Below are 23311 nucleotides of genomic sequence, written 5' to 3' on the forward strand. Positions count from 1 at the left end.
TCGAAATTGTGGATGCCACAGATTTTCGCCCTTTGTGGGGGCGGAAGTGGGCGGGGCAAAGTTTTGAAATATTTTTGGAGCAGTGACATATCACAGAAGTCTGGATCCAAAACATCGTTGCTCTAGCTCTTATAGTCTTTGAGCATTAGGCGCTGAAGGGGACGGACAGACGGACGGACGGACAGACAGACAGGGCTCAATCGACTCGGCTATTGATGCTGATCAAGAATATATATACTTTATAGGGTCGGAAACGATTCCTTCTGGACGTTACACACATCCACTTTTACCACAAATCTAATATACCCCAATACTCATTTTGAGTATCGGGTATAAAAATTGTTGTGAAAGTGAAAACCGGGCTGTCTAATCAAAATCACAACACCCAGTCTCTGCAGAGTACAAAAAATTTCTTTATGTCCTTTGATATGTTGCCGGGTGGTGTAAACGTGTGCGAGTGCTTGTGTGACCTCTCTAATGTGTATGTGTTTGTGTGTGTGTGCGGGTCGAAAACATAACGACCGTCACACAGTGGGACATCATCCGAAAAGGGGTGGCAAAAGTCAAAGAATACAAAAATATCTAGTAATACAAAACTGGCTAAAAGGGCTGTCGCAAGTATAAACTCCGTATAAAATCATATTTTGATAATTTTTCGTGCGAGGTTGTGGATCTTTAAAATTGTGGATACCGCAGATTTTCGTTCTATGTGGGGCCGGAAGGGAGTGGGGCGTTTTTTGTTTTCTCGTATCTTTAAAATTATGAATGCCAGAGTTTTTTGTCCTTTGTGGGGCCGAAACGGCCGAAATACACTTTTAACAGTGACATATTACAGATGTCTGGATACAAAATTTCCTTGCTCTAGCCCTATAGTCACTGAGCACAAGGCGCTCATAGGGACGCACGGACAGACATGGCTCAATCGACTCGGCTAAATGAAAATATACAAAAATGAAATATACCTTTATACTCGTTTTGAGTATCGGGTATACAAAATCTCGGAAAATTTAAGCTAGATATTTGTGTTTGAGTCAAACTTGACAATTAACTAAAAAATTGTATCCATGTATTAATACATCCATATCTTTCATGCATTAGACGAGTGAGATAACAAAATAAATCGAAAAATAATTATTATTTTCTAGAAAAATGCATTTTTTTTTTAGGTTTTACTTCCAATGTGGATTCTATTACGAACTTCCATACAAAAAAATGTTCTATAAAACGAATATATTTCCAAAACACTGCAATTCGATATTCTGCAAAAAAAGAATTCCATATTAAAAAATTATCCGTAAAACGAGTTTTTCTTATGATTGGCTGTATGGAAATTCAGCTATATATATGTATGTACAGATATACATATATATCGATTGAATATAAAATTATTTTGTATGGCGTTCTTAATTGATCCAAACAAAATTGTTATAGGCACACATGCACCGGAACAAAGTTAAATCTTGACAGCTTATTGTGAAGCTTGTAGACATTAATTTTTCAAATGGAGGTTTTTTCGTGGAGATCTGATTTTGTGCAGAAGTTATTAATTTAGCAAGCTGAAATTGCCGTATGTCCCACTGTGCGACGTTTGCTATTTATACCCGATACTCAAAATGAGTATTGGGGTATATTAGATTTGTGGTAAAAGTGGATGTGTGTAACGTACAGAAGGAATCGTTTCCGACCCAATAAAGTATATATATTCTTGATCAGCATCAATAGCCGAGTTGATTGAGCTATGTCTGTCTGTCCGTCTGTCCGTTTGTCCGTACGTCCGTATGTCTGTCCCTATCAGCGCCTAGTGCTCAAAGACTATAAGAGCTAGAGCAACGATGTTTTATATCCAGACTTCTGTGATATGTAACTGTTACAAGAATATTTCAGAACTTTGCCCCGCCCACTTCCGCCCCCACAAAGGGCGAAAATCTGTGGCATCCAAAATTTCGACGATACGATAAAACAAACGCAGAATCTTAGAAGATGACTATATCTTCTAGAGTGCAAAATCTGAAAAAGATATTATAATTATTATAGCCAGAATCAAGAAAACAATTTCATTCTTTCTCGCTCTGTCTCTCTCTAACACACAGGTTTCATGGTCGGTTTTGCCAATTGCAAAATATGAGTTCAAGGACCTCAGAACCTATAAGAGCCAGAGCAACCAAATTTGGTATCCACACTCCTGTTATATCGGACCTTGACCATTTTCTGTCAAAATTTCGCCACACCCCTTTCCGCCTTCGCAAAAGACGAAAATCTGTTGCATCCACAATATTGCAGATTCGAGAAAACTAAAAACGCACAATCATAGAGAATTACCATATCTATCAGGTTGCTGAATTTTTATAGCCAATAGGAACAAATCTATTTGCATTGGCTACGCAGCGCCCGACGTCACGCTCAGACTGATTTTCTGTCTCTCTCGCACGCACTCTTTGTCGTGCCGTTTAATATTCGCGGCGTCTGCCGGAAGAGAGCCATACTGACTAAGTATCGGGTATAACTGTAGAGTTGCGGTGTCCGCAGCAACTCACAATGTTCCCCCTCGTTTTTTCTTCTTTCTGCTTACTTTTATTTTTTTATGTTTTTTCTCATATTTTCTCATAAATTGCAACAGATAAGTATGTGTGCGTGCGTGTGAGTATCTGTGTCGGGGATTGTGTGGGTCCACATACCATAACAAATGGCATTAGTGAGTATGTTTCCATGTACAATACCTGACATCATGGGAGGATAACACAGGGAACAGGCAATAACAGAAACCAGAAAAATAAAATCAGCAGAAAGTAGGCGAAAAAAATTATTTAATTGTCCACGTAGACATAAACTGGAAAATGAGTAGAGGGGGAAATGAGAGAAAGACACGATATATAGATAGAAGGATTTAGAGGATGCCAAATGACCTGGCATCTATGTAAAAAAGCAAGCGAAATTAAAGCTTAATTTACATAATTGAGACTGATAATGAGTCACCCTGCTTTGCACCCATAGGTGAGTGGGTACAGAATATAATATATATACAGAATCGACACAGAATATACCCTTTGCAAGTACATACCCGTACATACGTATGCATGTGCACCTCAGAATGTTTCCCTATGCCTTTTCTGTCTTTGAGCTACATTTTTAAGTACATTTTTTCCAGTTCAGATATTCTGGTATAGAATATAAGCTTACATATAAGTACCTGGTATACTCATGAGTATAAACAAGTTTTCTGAGGCTATAAATAATCTCTGAACATTATAACATGGCTAAAGTTTCCACCAGCGATCATGATAAGTTGCATCCCTGGTGTTACAGCCCGTAAATTGATGTCTAAACCAATTGTAATCAAATTCTGTAGAGGGGGCGTGTTAAACCAGAGTACTTCGGCCAAAGATTTTCAACTGATTATCAAGTACTTTGACTAGGACCTACAATTTGAATTTAATCGTACCACTGTTTCAAAAAGAATACGATACACTTTCCTCCAGCACCCTCTCAAACCCAAGCAAGTTTTTATATGGGATGAATGATGCTTGGCAACTTTAAAATTGGTTTTCAACTCGAAGCCGGACAGAACGAAAGAAACAAACTTTTCTAATTAATTGTTTAGCACTTCATCTGTTTGGGAAACTCATTTCACTACGGTTCCTACGGATCGTGGTGCAAGCATCAGCGCAAAGCTCTTTTTGTTAAGGTTCTTACCGAGTCTATGGGTTGGTGAGTCGACTGTGATGAAAACTCAGATGAAAGCAGTGATGGATAGATGAACAAATGGCAGAGGATTTGCTCGAAATGGAATTTTATCCCGAGCAATGCAGTTAACTTTTTGTATTTTTTTTACCATTTCGCTGTTTTTCATGCAACACCACAAAGGCAGCGGAAGAACGGGTCCCGACAGTGTACAAAGCGTCTGATGTTCAGTTCCATGGCATACGCCCTTCCATCGACTCGTACCGCCGCTATGTAATCCTACCCCGTTGTTGCAGCCGAATGCTGTCCATTTCAATAATCGTACGGCGGACCCTCTGAAGTGGTGCTTGAATTTTGAATTTTTACATCCATTGAAAAAACTCTTTTGTCGCTATGGCCGTTGCTGTTGTCAGTGTGTATATTTTTGATGTTCCGCGAAGCATCAACATCAGCATTAGCATCAGACCTGGGTTTTGCCCTCTAATTGATGCTCTTCCCAAAAAAAGGCAAGGAATAACCCCTCGCTAATGTATTTCGACCACCTTTCTCTACCAGGCCTATTAAAGTCCTTATAAGATACATACAATGTATATATGCAAATCAATTTTCAGTGTGTGAGAATGACAGAATATAAGCCAGAATATAGGCCATGAGCCTTTCGTAGCCACTGGAAATGGATTTGTTCCTTCTGGCTATAATAATAATTTGATCTGATCCAGATTCACTGGTCTGCTCTTCGCGTATCTTCAAATTTGCGGATTCCACAGTTTTTCGTTCTTTGTGAGGGCGGAAAGGGGCGTGGCAAAATTTTGAAAGAAACTTTATTCAGTGTGATACCACAAGAGTCTGGATACAAAACTTCTTTGCTCTAGCTCTTATAGTCTCTGAAAGCTAGGTGTCAAACAAGACGGACGGAATATATATATACTTTATACTTTTCCCCACAAATCCCCTACTCATTTTGAATATTGGCTGAGCTATTTTTCCAGATTTCAGATGTATTTAATCTTTAAGTAAGCAGTACGAGTAAATGACGCTCGAAAACATTTTTTCCATGGGCACCACTGACACCTCTAGCTCTTATCCTGCCTGCGAAAGAAGTGTTCAAACAGTGCTACGAGTGTGTGGTCATTTGTCTATTCACAGTATCAGTAGCGCATTGGTGGAAGCCTTACTGGCCGAAGCTTTGGTGGATTTGAAATATTTGTTTATGGATTTCCATGTGGTCGCTGTGGAGCGGTTTTTTTACAATTTTTTTTGGTGGTCTGGTGGTTGTTGGACGTACTCTGATGATGCTGCCGCTGCACTTTAGCTAGCCGCGAGGCCGTCGCTGGTCAGCGGTGGTGGTGGTGGTGTATATGGGGATGGTGGTGCTCTTTCGGTGGTGGAAACTCTGCATTCGGATGGCGCGAGCTGAGAGAGCGGGCCAAAGTGCACTTCAATTGCATTAATTAAAGAAAAGCAAAAACGTCTGGCAAATAAACTTTATCCCTTTGCATACTTCTTGGGGTCGGGGATATTTATGATGTACATGTACACACATATATCGTATGTATATTCTTTGCGTGTTGGACAACCGTTTTCGGGCATTTATTTTTCTCTTTAGCTTAAACATCTAACAAGTTACATAACACTGAACTTCAGAGATAATTTGCCTTTTGAATTCAAAAACAATATCTTTTAAAATTAATGATTTTGGATAAACATACGCTACTTTTTCCTGATATACAGTCGTACAGATTTCCTTTCTTATTTCCTGCACTCCAACCTTATGACACTACACTGATTTGAGGAAGCTGTGAGCTCCACCTTAGAATTGTCGAACTCCAATACTGTAATTCTTATTTGATTTCTCCAAGTAGAATTCCTTCCATTCTTCTTTTTCGGAACAATCAATGCTGTCCATATATATTTCCATTCATCTGTACCATACTTTTTTTGCAATTATCCTGGCGCTGTAATAACCATGTGGATAAAAAACGAGGGGGAACGTTGTGAGTTGCTGCGGACACCGCAACTCTACAGTTATACCCGATACTAAGTCAGTATGGCTCTCCTCCGGCAGACGCCGCTAATATTAAACGACACGACAAAGAATGCGTGCGAGAGAGACAGAAAATCAGTCTGAGCGTGACGTCGGGCGCTGCGTAGCCAATGCAAATTGATTTGTTCCTTTTGATTGATGATTCTATGATTCTGCGTTTTTAGTTTTCTTGAATCTGCAATATTGTGGATGCAACAGATTTTCGTCCTTTGTGGGGGCGGATGGGGGTGGGACGAAATTCTGAGATATACGTTTTATAGTGACATCTTAAAGGAGTGTGTGTACCAAATTTGGTTACTCTAGCCTTAATAGTCTCTGAGATTTGTGGTTGCCTCAGATTTTCGTCCTTTGCGGGGGCGGAAGGGGGTGTGGCGAAATTTTGACACAAAACGGTCAAGGTCCGATATCACAGGAGTGTGGATACCAAATTTGGTTGCTCTAGCTCTTATGGGTTCTGAGATCCTTGAACTCATATTTTGCAATTGGCAAAACCGACTATGAAACCTGTGTGTTAGAGTGAGACAGAGCGAGAAAGAATGAAATTGTTTTCGTGATTCTGGCTGTAATAATTATACGATCTGGTTCAGATTTTGCACTCTGTAAGATATAGTCATCTTCTACGATTCTGCGTTTTTAGTTTTCTCGTATCGTCGAAATTGTGGATGCCACAGATTTTGGCCCTTTGTGGGGGCGGAAGTGGGCGGGGCAAAGTTTTGAAATATTTTTGGAGCAGTGACATATCACAGAAGTCTGGGTCCAAAACATCGTTACTCTAGCTCTTATAGTCTTTGAGCATTAGGCGCTGAAGGGGACGGACAGACGGACGGACGGACAGACGGACAGACAGACATGGCTCAATCGACTCGGCTATTGATGCTGATCAAGAATATATGTACTTTATGGGGTCGGAAACGATTCCTTCTGGACGTTACACACATACACTTTTACCACAAATCTAATATACCCCAATACTCATTTTGAGTATCGGGTATAAAAAGGCTTTAGAGATAATCATTCTCTCGGTTTTCCTCGAGAGGATATAACACCTCCTGGTGTATTACATACGTATACTTTGTACATATTTAAGCTGTGTCATTTACTGAGAATGCACTACTCTTTTCCCAGAATTTTCCAGCCAATTTCAATACTTTTTGTGTGGGAAAGTTGGGTGAGGGATTGGGAGCCCGAACGATGAAAAAGCAGCGCATGCGTCATATTGATTTTACCGATGCCGATTGCCGCATCCGGCTCAAAACTTCAAAGGGAAGCCTCCAATTTGCAAAAATGCAATAACCGAGCTAACTTTCTCCCCACCGGCCCCCCGCTTCCCACCCACTATGTCTCTCACCCATTCGCTCACTCTGCTTGAGTGTGTCGCCCCCTCTCTCACGCTCTCTCTCGTGTGTGCCTCTGTGTGGACAGGATATTTTGTTGTAATTTCCTTTAACTTTTTACTGGGCCAAATCGTCTATGAAATTAAATGTGGTCAGTGCGAAGGATATGGCCGATACGGTTCGTGGAACAACAGCAAATCAAATTACACCCCCAGTACCTAGAAGCCAGACCCAACGACCAACCCAAAGCCCAAACGAAGACATATACCCAAACACACAACTTAATTACCGAACAAGTGTATGTGTTTGTTTGCATCAATCCCCATTCAAATGGCATTGAGAATTAGACAATAATTCAGCTAAATATTTTCCATTCAACAGGAAACAAAAGCTTTTAGAGCGCCTGCTTAGTCTATAAGCCAGGATCCCATTCGATCCCATTCTATTTCATTCTATGCAAGTTGCAATTTTATTTGGCTAGGAATATGTATTCAAATCGGGTTGAGGGAAACCACTTGACGAGAAGTAAGCCCTTGAGCAGGAGCTCAGGAAATCGAATCGTCAGAATGGATGGAAAACTTCAGACGGTAAGGGCCAGAAACGGAGGAAAAAGCACAGAGTGAGAGCAAGGGATGGCTAAGGAAGGAATAAATCCATCGTCAAAGTGAAAAAGCCGGAGAATAACTCTTTGTAAAATTAAATTCGTGCTGAAAGCTTTAATTTTATTTGCTCGCATCCGCCCTCAGCTGCCTCTCTTCATGAAATGAGTTTCGAAGCAAAAACTTACTAATAGAATTCCACTTTTCAGCCATAGAAAAGCGAAGCGCGCCCCCGAGTGGGGACTGGGCGTGGCCCTGGAAACGCGTTTTAATTTGCAGAATCCACAAAAGCAAACGGCACGGAAAGCAAAAGATGGAAGCTGAAAGGAAAAACTCGACTCAAGATTTCCCGGCTCCCTTCAGCGGCCAAGTATGAAAACGAGCGCTGAATGGAAATCCCATGGGTATCTGAGACATTGTGTGGGATTTTCCATCAGATAGAGAGAAGGCTGAACGTCAGTTCCCATTACAACTAACTTGTATCTGTGAATCTGTTGCTATGCAGCTGCTTTATATCCAAAGGATACTTTGAAAGCAAGCAAGTTCAGAAAGCAAGCAGCTCGCTTCTCAGATAAGAATTATATGAAGACGTCTCATCAGGCTATAAATTCTTAGACACGTTTCATTTAAATCTTGAATGAATGGCTAAGATCTTAAATCTATGCTTTATGAAATAAAAATATTTAGTATTATACGATTCCGTGGAGGAGTCTGATCTTCCAATCGATATAAGGGAGATGCAAGCAAAAATATTACAGAATGCGAAGAAATAATCTATTTCTTTTATCTGATCTCTGCCGGACATCGAGGTCCAGCCCAGGTGTACCAAAGACTCTCACCGGATCCTCAGGAGCCTACCAAGCTCAAGCTATTGGAACAACTATTGATAATAAAATCCTTTAACGAATTTATAAAATCCCATCATGTTAAATGGCTTAAATAATTAGATATAAGTAGTACATAGATAAGATTCTTTAAAATTCAAACTGTATACTGAACAATTTACAGTTTACAGAACAGTAGAGATCGAGTCGCATATGATGTCATGGCCCAGGTGTACTGTCTGCGTCAGCCGATGAAACGTGCTGGTGATGCCTCTGGACTGGGTGTCCTGGACTGGTGAGTGGTGGCAGCTGATGGGCAGTCAGGTCTTTTCAAGGAGAATACGAAGCATTGTGCCGAAAGTTCTGATTGAAAGTGCTACTCAGAAGAAGAGGTAGAGAGAGAGAGAGAGATATAGATTGTGCAAGAGACAGATACAGAAAGAGACAGCAGAAAGCTGAGACAAGAGGGAGAGTAAGGCTGCATTTTCAATTATACGATTATATAGATTATGTATAGCATATAGACATTGCATGCATGCATGTACCAGTACTTGTCGTACTTACTGCTGGTGATTGCATAATAATCTGGCTCTGGCTCTGTCCCCCACCCTACAGGTCTGTTCAAAAATCTCTCTCTCTCTCTCTATGATTTATCATGTCTGTCTGTTTGTTTTTCTGCCTGTCTCTTTCGCTGGCTGTACGTTTGTCTCTTTCACTGGTTTGTAAGTGTAGTTGGCATCGAGTTCTGAACATGTTTTGCAAATGTTACATTTAAATAATTGATTTTCTGTATTCGGCTGGCTAACATTGGCGGTAATACGCTCCGCTAGAACGTTTATTTTGATATATAGTATATATACAACTGAAATGAGTATAAATTGCATTTCACTTAACATCTCCTCCTTACCCTCTCACTGTCTCTCCCCCACCTCCGTTGCCTGCTTTAGGGCTGTAATCGATATACATATGTATTTGTGGACGTGCAGGGTGGTAGGGCTTACCATACCGTGTTTCATATATAGATTAAATTATTGAATTATACAATTACAATTACAGTTTGAATGATCATTTGTCTTGTTAGGATATATGGTATTGGAAATTTCCATAAGCGAAATAACAATAATAATGGCTATATGATCTGTGAAGCACTCCAACTTATCAATAAAGTACTTCTGAAACCCAAAGGACAGCCATACTAAAATCATATTAAATACGAAAATGTATATACATAGATGTAACACTGAATTCATGACCGCTGAAGCTCCCCCATTTTGTGAGAGATATATTTACTTATATAGAGCCGAGGAATGATCTTTTGAATCAGAAGTTTCCTTTTTCTACCCGATATCGCTAAAAATGTGCGCATAGATCTCAAAGACTATAAGAGCTAAAGCAACCAAATTTGGTTTCCACACACCTGTTAGATTTCACTATTACAAGTGCATTACAAAATTGTAGCCCACCCCCACAAAGGACGAAAATCTGTGGCATCTACAATTTTGAAGATACCAGAAAATTAGGTGCACAATCATAGAGAATGACCGAATCTACCAGATTGCCGAATCTAGATTAAATCGGATCAGTATTTTAACCAAAAGTAGCAAATCAATTTACAGTGATTACGCAGTGCCCGACGACAGGTTCTGACCGATTTTCTGTCTCTCTTGCACTCCCTGTTTGTCGTTCAATGTTAGCGCCGCACAGTGGGACATTCGACCGTTTCAGCTTGCTAAATTAAAACCTTCTGAACGAATCTTGAATTGTGAAAGATATCTTCATGAAACAAACTGCATTTGAATGAAAAATCGTTATGCTACAATGTCCAAAAGCATCACAATAACGTTGTTGCCGGTGCATGTTTTCTTATGTAAAATGCTCAATTGTTATTTTTTTAGGTCGATAAATTATTATTTTGTATTTTATTTTCAACTAAAATTGTTGCTGTTGTCAAAAGATTCTCCCTCTCGCGGATTGGTACATGCAAATTTTAAAATGAACTCTATAAATCTAATTCTTGCATGCAAAACCTGGTCAAAAAGAAAGGTAACGGTACAACCATATATTATTTCATATGGGATTTAAGAACTGTGATAGCCGTTTTTGTGGCAGGTAAATAGGTATAGAAGCTAAACGGCTCCGAAGCGCAGAAAGAGCTATTACCTTATTTTGAAAATTTGATTTTTAAGAGCTCTGGAAAATGTTCTATTAGATGCGTAAATCTTCGACTTTTGCCACCTCTTTTCGTCTAAGTCGCCACTGTGCGCCGTCTGCCGGAGGAGAGCCATACTGCCTCCTCGTTTTAGAATAAATGTGTTGTAATATAAATTGTATAGATCAAAACCTATTGACCTTCCTATTGAAATCATATCAAACAACCCCAGAATACTGTATAAGCTGTTAATATTCAATCACTACGTTCACAGTTTTTGGATGTATTGATTACTTGATAAGCTAAATCTTTTTAATTTCTCAAGACTATCATCGTTTATTTGTGTGTAAGAATGGAAATCATGTTTTCATAAGCTACAAGTATAGACACTAATACACGCAAGGAATCCACTGTTTTCGTTAAATTATTCGCAGCGACTGTTTGTATAACAGCTAGAAATTTGACATGGCTTTACTATCAATTTCCAGGCAATATGGCGCCATTAAATGAGCAATTCTAATTTGTAACAGCCTGTGATTAGATTTTCTTTGATTTGATTATATCATTCCTAGACAATTTGCGAGGGATTCATATTTGGTCGTTCTCACAATGGATATTCTCGATTAATTTGTGCCAATTTAAAAATCGATGAAATTGTTGTGAAATCGTTGCACAGGAGAGCGTAGGAGGAGTGCAAGAGTCCAATTTGCATTTGATTTTGGATGAGTGGGAGTGCGCAGGTTGGCACTGCCGCCATCATGCAGCAGACAATGCAATGGGAAGCGAATCTGAATGGTAGGAGTTATAGGGAGAGTAGATTGCTTGTGGGTGTTGCTCTATGACTGTGTGTGGGTCTGTGCTGGGGCCACAACAATGCAATCAACGAACACAATTAATGCACAAATTGCCAGTCGAAGCGTTCGATTGGAACAATCCGGAACGGGGAAGCGGATAGCAGACAGAAAGACAAACAATAAACAGTTGAAAATTTTAATTGAAAACTCCTGATATTTTCATTATATACATTAATTAATTTTTTTGAAATGGTCGTTTATTGAGTGTTTTAATTGGAAAGAGAAATTCTGATTTTTAAATGGCCCATTATAACACACACAAAAAACAAATTTCTTTAAAATTTTGTTTGGTTGAAATAGTACCTTTTCATATATATTCTACCATAAGCACTTACTTTATATGTCGTTGTCCTTAACTGATATTTCGTAGGTTTTATAAAATATCACTTTACAGCGGATCTCTCGCTCTATCCTTCTCCTTTACTGACTGCTCTTACTCTTTCACGCTTTCTCGGACTGGCTTTGAAAATGGTTTCTGTTTCAGTACAAATTCTTGTAGCCCAACGTCGAGCTTTTTTTATTCATTAAATTGGCAAATATTTTGTTAACCGAATTTCGTGCTCTTTATCATAGTTTAATTTCGAGGGGAGCCTCTGCTCTAAAATATATTTCGTTTCGTCGTTATTCGAGATCGTTGGAAGTCCGTTTTTCTTGTTGTTGTTGTGGTTGTTATACGCTTTTTCTTGTATACATATTTATTTCTTTAAGAAATTCAAGTCTTTTTTATTGGGGTTTTTCCTTCTCTTTTTTGTAAATACGTATAATTTTGAATATTTAAAAAAATTTGCTTTTGTTATTTATATTACATTTACATTTTTTTATTATTGTTGTGGTTGATTTATTTTGGTTTTTTTTTTAATTTTGTTTGTGATTTTGGGAGCATTAGATGCGCACTGCGCCCTTTCGCAAAATCCTTTAAATTCGGTATAAAACCTTGTGGTTCATATTTGCTATATGTAGATTGATTGGCTAGACACTCACTAATGATGAAAATTAACTATATTTCTAGCTAGACGCACTTTTACGCAAAGAAATATGTATGACAAATTTATCTATTTCGAACTATTCATTTAGTTTTTATTTACTATTATTATATATATTTTATTTTTGAATTTTTGTAGTTGAATTGCTTTTCTTTAGCGGAATGTTATCTTTTTCGCAGTCAATAACAAAAACATATGGAACAGTGAAAAAGTCTGATGAAGATCGTATTTAATTTGTATTGTTAATTATTTTAATTTCATTTCCTTTGCAAACTTTTCAATTATTTGTGGCTTAAAGTCGATTGCTATCAGCAGACTTTTGTGTTAAGACACGCGTTCCGAACCGGCTGGAACGAGCTAAAATAGAAATGGGGGAAAGTGCATAAGATATTTCTGATCAGATCGTAAAACACAGTGGAAGAACCATCCCACAGAAAATAAAGGGAAGTATGTCTTAAGGTGGGGTTACTTTAATTAGGTCGATGGGCCACGCCCATTCATAAGTACATAAGTATTTGGGTATATCTCTCTATACCCCCGAAGATCGCTCTCTCACTCACTCGAACACGTGTACAAAAATTTGGAAAAAAAAAATTCTATTGGTCGAAACACAGAGCTCCACAAAGCCGCGGGGAGCTGGAACTACATAGCTCCGCAATCGGTAGGACGTTAAATCTCTGCGGGACTCGATTCCTTAGTGGTTGTGGCTGTGGATGTTGCTGCCTTTCCTTTGCAATTTCTGTGGAATGGCTAGCCGATTCGATTCGATTGGCTGTTCAACTAGTAGTTATAGTTGCCTGTGTACTACGGAAACAAGGAGGAAATCATATAGCGACGCAAATGATAAATTATATGAGTAGAATAATACAAAACGCGCTTAAAAAAGAACCGCGTTTGCTGGATACGCCGAAGACTGCTTGACTCGTACTGAACCCGGAGTGAGAGGACCCGTAGACCGCCGGCTCTGGCCTGCCATCACCATCAATGGCGAGAGCGGCAGCGACAGCAGCAGCAAACTTTCAACCAGAACAGGAACAAAAACGAGTCACAACTAATAGATACCTATTGGAAAAGTATCTTCAAGGAATTCGTTAAAAAATATAGCTTCCCAAGCCAAAGTTGGACCAAGAAATTTGTGAATATGTTTTCCTTATTCTGATGATAACCATAACTATATTATAAAATAATATATAACTATATAAAAATATATAAATATATTATAAAATAAAATAAAATAACTATATAAAATATCATATTGTTAAAACACTCACAAAGAAATTTAAAAAGTTGGCCGTAATCTATAGCCAATCAGAAATGCAGACGGATATTTATTTGTACAGCTCTTCTAATAAAAGCCAAATGTCATTCGAATTGTGGACACGAAACAAATTGTGCATCTCAGATTTGTAGATACTCCATTTGACTTAGAAACCTCAAAAGAAAACCGCCTTTGCTAACACAGCATACACCCCGCGCCCAAATATACAGGGTAGGAAACCCGAGCGACGGCACCTACATGCAGTGGAAAACCCGGTAGGAAGAGGCTTTCGGGACAGCTTTCGGTTCGGTTTGACTCGGCTACAACTCTACACGCGGCAAACTCTCCAACGAGCTCTGTGCCATACGAATGAGAAAATGGTGAATGAGATGCGAGGGGAGGTACAGGTACATACGATACCCGCTGTTCGAAATCATTTGGAAATGCATTTACAGGACTTAATGCTGCGGGGGTGGGCGTGAGAGTGGCAGTGGCAAAGGCAAAGGGAATGTATGCCACGAGCATGTCGCGTTATCCCCATGTAATCTTAGTAGCTTCTGCGGCACCCAACTCTCGAAAAAAGCATCCACAATACGAAAGAGAAACCAAAAGCGATTTGAAATTTGTGCAAATGTTTGCTCAGGGCTTCTGTGCATTCTCATTTGAAATTAATTGGAATGTCTTTGTCTCGACTGCAAAGACGATGCGGGTGCAAAAGTATTTGCATACATATTGAAGGGTACTTTGGTCGGAACATTATCAAATGTTGTATATGTATATATATCTTAGAAATTCCTCTTTTAGCTCATCTCATATTTTGTACTGCTCCCAAAAATCAAATTTTAGAGTAAACTTTTAAATACTAGTAGATTCTATTCATTCTGTTCAGTGCATACAAAATACATACATAGTACATATGTTTTCCATCTACCTATGCATGTACATATGTATGTATGTATGTGTACCTATCTGTCCCATAATTAAAGTGCTTTACTGTTTAAAGCTGTCACTTTCAACGAGTGACCGTTTTACCAATACTCTATTCTTACGAGTAATTTGTGGATTATACAATACTAGAGCTTTCAAATTTTGTACATATACTTGTTTACTTGTACTTGTAACCACCCCCCACCGCTATGGTCCAGAAATCGTTTCTTTTTCGTAAGCTCGGAAATTTAAATTACTTTCTTCAAATTTAATACTTCTTTGGAAAGGGGCTTTTTCTTGTTTTTCCTTTCCCTCTCCTTTAAACAGGCACTTTTTGAATCGTAGGGGACATTGGGTACCACGGATAGGTTTACATATATAAGCAAAAAGTTATCTCACGAAATAACGAAATTTGTCCGAATTTATAGAATAGTTACACGAAACTGCGATTAAGATTATGTGAAAAATATTTAAAAGGGCTTCGCTAAAGATAGTTATGGATGATAATAGCTCACGAGTATTGTTCGCAAAAGCTCTTCTTGCCGAATTCCCATCATTGCTATTGCCGTTGCCATTCTGCTTTGGCATGCTTATATGCAGACCCATACCTTTCAAACCTTGTATATTTGTATATTTTCATCAACAATAATTGTTATTTTAGAAGCCATCCATTAAGCATGGTTGGTCATAAACCGTTCCATCATTTTGTTGCACTTCAGAAGGTTTAATTTAATGAAGGATTCAAAATTACTGATTATTTTTATCAATTTTTTTTTCATTTTTCAAATGGTTGTTATTGATTTTACTGTAAATCCAATGTGGGACAGATTTTTTTTATTGTTGTTGCGCCAAATATCGATGAGATCGGTATGCAAAAACTCTAACTTTCCTGAATACTAAAAAATTTAAAGAAAAGGGGCCAAAACGGGCTAAAGTTATTAATTTCCAATCAATTCCAACATTTGTAGGTACAAACTCACGTAGCTAGTTTTTCTCAGAAGAACTCAGTTCATTAGTTATATTCTACAAAACACAGGGACGCAGTTAAATTTTCTACAAAAATACACGTAATTTGGTCATTACACAACACTTAAATCTTGGGACTACACATAAAATAGCTATATACATTAAATACTACATTCATTCACATATATACATACCATTATATTCATTTTCCATTTTTACCTGAATTTATTTGAGTAAATTTACTCAATCGCCACGTAAAAATGTAAGCAAATAATTTGGCGCCAATTTTTTTCTCACAATCGGCTGATCGATTGTTCAATTTCAAAGGCTCGCAAAAAGCTTTAGGGAAGCTTACTAATTTTTTTTTTTAATTTTTAATATGTGTGATAAATTTACTTTGAGAATTTGTAAGAAAAAACGTAATCCATTCATATAAAAATTTCGACTTTATGCGAAAAAAAACGAATTCTGGACCATAGTGCACTCTGTCGTTTATCGATAATGAGAGCTCCTTGCATCAATCTTCAAGGCAATCAATTTGCAGCACAGATTAAGTAGGATACTCGGATAGGGTGCAAGCATTTAAGCTTGAGTCCTACACATCCATCCATTGCCCTACTTGACCCCTCCTCGATCCGAAGGGAGAGCGAGAGCTCGTGCTGAAAGCTGCCTGGGAGTCAATTGCAATTAGTGAGCTTACTCAACATTCGGGTCAACAGGAGGCGTCGTCAATGGCGCTGCCTCCATTTCATTAATTAAAATAAATAATGCAATTATGTGTACGGTACAGCAACCCAACCCACAGCAACCACTGAACCACTCAAGCATGAACGAACCCAGAGCAACCCACGCCCGAACATAACAGAACCCACGCTATGTCCCTAATCCAATCCCAGTGCCAGTGCCAGAGTCAGTGCCGCCCCCATTCAAATGTTTGCATTATCCAAGCGAAATCCTGAACTGGGTACATAATGCCCCCCTGCAGTACTGTGCTGCATTATATAGGAAGAAATACGAGTAGGATACGAGAGGATACCCTTCTTCGAGGGATGCGAATGCAGTTGCGCAAGGCTCAGTGATGAAAGCTCTGACGCGCCTTTAAAGCTCTCAGCGGCTTAGGGGCGCTGGCTGCTCCATGGAGACTTGGAAGCAGCCTACAGTGTAGCCCTCCGTGTAGAGTTGGCCAGAGTGGGGAAAACGGGTTTCTTTTTCGGTTGCTTGGGCCGCACCATCCGAAATTGTGTCAAGATGGGTGCGGTACATGTACCCCGAAAGCACAGGACACCGAAGCCACCGATAGAGACATCCACATCGACGGCAAATAGACAAACATTAGAAGGCGATGGTTGTTTTCGTTAAAGCCATTTCAGGCTAGAGATGGCAGGGCAGGGGCTGTGGCACGATGGCACTTGCAACATCCAGTCACGTATTCGAGTAGTACTAGTCGTACGCAAAAATGTATGCCAAATTCCCGATTGGAGTCAACATTGGAACCTACGTAATTGAGTGCAGGATTGGGAGGCGGTATGGATGCGCGTGGGCGGGTTGCGTGGCAAGAGCTGCACCGCGGATCCCGCTGGGTTGGATGCGCGTGTGTGGTTACGCATAAGCCTCAAGCTTTGAAATGCACAATGAGTCACGCAGATCAGGCAAATGGGCCGAAAAACCGAAGCCGCCCACGATAAGAGTATTTATATAAAGCTAAACACAGCCGGTGATAGCCATAAATCCATAAAATCAACTCATTTTTATACGCCATACTCAAAAAGTACCCATCTTTTCGATTTTTGCGGAAAACAGATTTGTGTAACGCCCAGAAGGAAACGTTTCCGTCTACATAAAGTATATATATTCTTGATCAGCATCAATAGCCGAGTCGATTGAGCCCTGTCTGTCTGTCCGTCCCTATCAGCGCCTAGTGCTCAAAGACTATAAGAGCTAGAGCAACGACATTTTAAAACCGGACTTCTGTGATATGTCACTGTTACAAGATTGTTTCAAAACTTTGCCCCGCCCACTTCCGCCCCCACAATGAGCGAAAATCTGTGATACGAAGATACGAAAAAACTGAAAATGCAGAATCGTAGAGGATGACTATATCTTTTAGAGTGCAAAGCCTGAAACAGGTCGTATAATTATTATAGCCAGAATCAAGAAAACAATTTCAATAAGAGCTATAATAATAATACGATCCAATTCAGATTCTGCAGTCTAAAAGATATGGTCATTCTCTACGATTCTGCGTTTTTAGTTTTCTCGTAGCAATGACATATCACAGAAGTCTGGATCTAAAACATCGTTGCTCTAGCTATTATAGTCTTTGAGCACAAGGCGCTAATAGGGACGGACAGACGGACGGACGGACAGACAGACAGGGATCAATCGACTCGGCTATTGATGCTGATCAAGAATATATACATACTTCATGGGGTCGGAAACGATTCCTTCTGGACGTCACACACATCCACTTTTACCACAAATCTAATATAACCCAAAACTCATTTTGAGTATTGGTTATAAAAGGAATTGGATCCTGTCAGCTGGTAAACATCACCAGGCTTCAATTCATGGCCATCCTTGAACCATTTGAGCACTGGCGTTGGGAAGCCCACCACTTTACACTCAAAGGAGACAAGACCCTCTTCAGTTAGAACGGCACGAAGGCTCTCCATGAACCGAGGCTTGCGATAGTTTCTGGGAACTGTAAAGGAATTTATCAAAATTAATTTCGTAAAGAATCTCTCGTTAATCTTCACTCACTGTCCATGTTAACTGCACAGGTGGAGATGCCCACACATCCCTCAAAGCTGGTGACCGCACATTTCCATTCCCCGGCATCGCAGGACTCCGATGGCTTAATCTCGATCATGTAGACGCCCAGGCCATCTTCAATCAGTTTATATCGCTCGGCGGTCTCCACACGTCCATCGGTGTTGTACCAACTGGCCACAGACTATATTTTTGTTTAAAATGTTGCAAACAAAATTGTAAAGATTAATCAATTTTCGGTCACTTTCTAGCTAAATCTGTTGAGTGTTAAAAAGAGTGGAAAAATTGTATGATGATCCTACGAAAACATATGTTACCCTTAAAGGCTGGCCGAATATCGAAAGGATTTTTATTTTTATAATACAAATTATGAATAATAATTCATATTTGTGATAAAAATAAAATGTATTGGACATAATGAGGATTAAACAAGTACATAATAACAAGAAAAAAAAAATAGTTGTAAAACAATTCGTTTAAATGAATTGGTAATAAGAGTTTATCCTATTCCAGGATACCTCTGGAAAAAATAGTCTGCCTTTATTTTTTCATACACCTATTTTACTTTTTTCAACTTTCATTTTATTAAACTCATATTATTTGTCATCCCTGCTTCAATTAAAGTAAATTAATAGTTTTCTTCGGCTGGATTATTTTAAAGATAGATAAACTCTGTTTGCTTTCTCAAAAATTTGTTCAAAATACTCAAAGTACTCGTTTCTTTTCGAATGGGAATCAATTGGGTGGCACCAGAGGGAGTCAAGGTCTGTCTTTGACAGGGTCGTGACATCGACCATCAACAGGTGCTTGTTCAGCCGTGGTTGGGCCAATTAGCATATGCATTTCCCCCATGCAGAGTCGCATGACCTGCCAGTATCCAGACCACTCCATCAGCCATCATTCCATTGCGGAGCCCTTATGCAGCTCCTTGTCAGGGCGAAACATCCTCACTAAAGAGGCATTTTAACGCTTCAAATACATTACGAGAACGGTTCGAAAGGGTTAAAAAACACATATGCGAGAACAGGAGGCTCGAAGGGTTGAAAGGGCAGGGTTAGGGCAGTGTAATTGCTTTAAGAGGCAACAAAAAGGAATCACACAAGTGGCTGAACATCGGCTAATTCCATTTCTCCAAAACGAGAGGAAACGAGGGGGAACGTTGTGAGTTGCTGCGGACACCGCAACTCTACAGTTATACCCGATACTAAGTCAGTATGGCTCTCCTCCGGCAGACGCCGCTAATATTAAACGACACGACAAAGAGTGCTTGCGAGAGAGACAGAAAATCAGTCTGAGCGTGACGTCGGGCGCTGCGTAGACAATGCAAATTGATTTGTTCCTTTTGGCTACAAAAATTATCTGATCTGATCCAAATTCAGCAACCTGATAGATATAGTTATTCTCTATGATTCTGCGTTTTTAGTTTTCTCGAATCTGCAATATTGTGGATGCAACAGATTTTCGTCCTTTGTGGGGGCGGATGGGGGTGGGGCGAAATTCTGAGATATACGTTTTATAGTGACATCTTAAAGGAGTGTGTGTACCAAATTTGGTTACTCTAGCCTTAATAGTCTCTGAGATTTGTGGTTGCCTCAGATTTTCGTACTTTGCGGGGGCGGAAGGGGGTGTGGCGAAATTTTGACACAAAACGGTCAAGGTCCGATATCACAGGAGTGTGGATACCAAATTTGGTTGCTCTAGCTCTTATGGGTTCTGAGATCCTTGAACTCATATTTTGCAATTGGCAAAACCGACTATGAAACCTGTGTGTTAGAGTGAGACAGAGCGAGAAAGAGTGAAATTGTTTTCGTGATATTATCTGATGATTATACGATCTGGTTCAGATTTTGCACTCTAGAAGATATAGTCATCTTCTACGATTCTACGTTTTTAGTTTTCTCGTATCGTCGAAATTGTGGATGCCACAGATTTTCGCCCTTTGTGGGGGCGGAAGTGGGCGGGGCAAAGTTTTGAAATATTTTTGGAGCAGTGACATATCACAGAAGTCTGGATCCAAAACATCGTTGCTCTAGCTCTTATAGTCTTTGAGCATTAGGCGCTGAAGGGGACGGACAGACGGACAGACGGACGGACGGACAGACGGACAGACGGACGGACGGACAGACAGACATGGCTCAATCGACTCGGCTATTGATGCTGATCAAGAATATATATACTTTATGGGGTCGGAAACGATTCCTTCTGGTCGTTACACACATACACTTTTACCACAAATCTAATATATCCCAATACTCATTTTGAGTATCGGGTATAAAAAGAAAAGAGAGCCACAGAAGCCACAGTTCCATCGAGGAACTTCCGCTTCCGGTTCCCGGCCCACGCCGCGCAGACTCTCCTCCACTTACTTCAATGTTAATCAGCTGAATGGAAAATCAGTTAATCCATATTCCTCCCTGCAACAAATCGGTTCCGTATGTGGATATATGTACATAGGAGTATATAAAAACAAATACTGGTTGTATCTTCACATTAAGTGATTCATAAGTATTAAAGATAAGCAAATGCAAAGAATCGTCCAATCTGAAAATCCAAACTATTAGCCAGAATCGATGAATTTTTTAATAAAATTAATAGTAATAGATAGCCTTGTTAAACTGCCCCTCGTTTACTATTTATATCGAATTAGACGAAATGGTGCAGAGTAGGCGCTTACACAGCCATACGCTGCTTATTGCTTAATAAGAATAGATTGATGTGCATAATGACGAAGAATTCACCCGAGGTTCACTGATCAATCAATATAATTATGCAAAGCAACAGGAAACAAGATGGATGCTTAATGCTCATTTTTAGTTATTATTTCCAGTCATTTCTTTTGACTTTCCTCACACCGTGAACACCATCGATGTTTTCCTCCCATATATCCAGCAGTGTTTTTTTGTGGTCTCAGGGGTTCACAAAAATGTGTTATCTAAAGACACAATTAGTTTAAATTAAAATTACAGATTCAATTTATTAATTATGATTAACTCTTTTTCACCACTAGGTCGCTGATTATCCTATGTTAACCAAACTACATATGTCTCCGGCAAGACGCATGACACAGCCCTAGTGTAAACAAGATATTAAACTCAAAAATTGATTTCAAAAATATAGAATCATCGAACGCGATCATGCGAAATCATAGTTTATCGATCACTTGACGATTTTTTATCGTGATGTATCCTATATTGAAAAGGGAAAACATTGACAATTTTGAACTTCTGAAAATTGTTCCACATTGAATGAAAATTAAAGCAAATCGGAATTATTCATAATGAATGTTTATTTTAGACTAGACTAGACTTATAGTCATGCTAAGCACTTTATGCATGAATTTATATGTTTTTTTTACTTTTCCAAAGTATTCGAGTATTTTACACATCTGCAACCCCCGAAATTCAGGTGGAAATACATATAATTATTGTCCTGATGCTGATATGATGTATACGCAAACTATGCAGCATGCCCCAAACAAATCCACATACACCTAGAATAACACACACACCCACGGAGATTGAAGTACATACATATGTATGTATATGTTTATACATAAATTTATTTTACATAGAAAACACACGCATATATTCCCACAGCGAGAGGACTGCAGATGTGCAGCTTTTGTAGAGAAAATCAACATAAGCAAAATTTCTCTCTATCGTTCTCTCTCGCTTGCCCACTTTATACCCATCTCATTCGCACTGTTGGTGTGGGTGTGGCTGTGGGAGTGGCTGGGGTACGCATAAAAGACATATATACATATATCTGTATAAAAGAACAAATCTAACGATGCGTTATGGGCATATTTGCATTCGAAATTGAGAAATGTTCTCTCTATAAATGTGCGTGAGTGCAGGGCCCTCTATATATACATATATATAGATATGTAAATACATACATAGATAAATTGTGGTATTGTATATAACAGTCCTATGTATTTATGTACGTGGATCACCAGCCAATCGGAATGTACAGGGTGATCAATCACATCAGAAAGCGGCAAGTGAAAGTGATTAAAAGTGATTGCATCCTTAAGCCAAAAACCGAAAGTTCATCCTTCGTTGATCATCATATCACTTATCAATATACATATAGATATACCAATAAATCTTTCCCAAGATCAAGCTTTTGGTCTCATCCTTCATTGACCATCTCTCATTTGCTGAAATACTTACCAAAATATCACCCTGTGACAGCATGTCTGACGTGGTACGGCCCTATACAAATAATTCTCACATTGCTCGAATAAATAAGCCAAGCGCATGAAATTCGGTAAAAGCATGCTGGAAACAACAACGCAAGAGAGGCACTGAGAATGGGAAAGAAAACAACAGAAAACGAGAAGCCCTCGAGGCATCCAAAATGTTCGTTCAATGTACATAGTACATACAAGGATACATGTACATACATACATATGTATGTCTGTGTGTGTCGACACTACCACCAAAAAACGCATGACTAAAAATTCATTCAGCCAGCCAAGCGTACAACCACCCAACCCAACCAAAACCCACACCCAAAAAACAACAGAAAACCCACCTACAGCCAAAACGAATCATCAGCTTTCACCTTGTCGTCTTCCCCACTCTGGAGGCACTGGCAGTCTCCATATGGATATTGGGATGTCTGGGAGATTTGGGAAGTAGGATGTGAAGAAATTTGCTTAAAGAAATATAAATGCACAAGAACCATATGAAATGAGCGCAGGAATGGGGAGAGTCAACAACCCCGATCCCTCCTATGACTTCCTCAAGCGTTTAAGGACTTATACCAGACAGAGCTACTAATGTTAATATAGTATTCCTATCCATCAGTCATATTTAGTTCTATTATCCCTTAAACTCAGTTAATTTTCTTTGAGAAATGTCTCGATTTAGAGTTGTACAAGGGTCAGATCTAATTCCTCTGTAACAAATGATTCTTATC

General features: G+C 39.2%; 1 protein-coding gene across 1 annotated transcript; it reads right to left on the reverse strand.

The window, feature by feature from the left end:
- Positions 1–18114: 18114 nt before the first annotated feature.
- On the reverse strand, positions 18115–22584 carry LOC6602584 (obscurin). Its single transcript, XM_002027572.1, has 3 exons — positions 22561–22584; positions 18377–18569; positions 18115–18317 (listed from the first exon to the last, which is right to left on the reverse strand). The coding sequence occupies exons 1-3, from the start codon at positions 22582–22584 to the stop codon at positions 18115–18117; spliced, it is 420 nt and encodes a 139-aa protein (XP_002027608.1).
- Positions 22585–23311: the final 727 nt, after the last annotated feature.

This window comes from Drosophila persimilis, unplaced genomic scaffold (genome assembly GCF_003286085.1).
Source record: "Drosophila persimilis strain 14011-0111.01,24,50 unplaced genomic scaffold, DperRS2 tig00000520-arrow-pilon, whole genome shotgun sequence".
Taxonomy (NCBI): domain Eukaryota; kingdom Metazoa; phylum Arthropoda; class Insecta; order Diptera; family Drosophilidae; genus Drosophila; species Drosophila persimilis.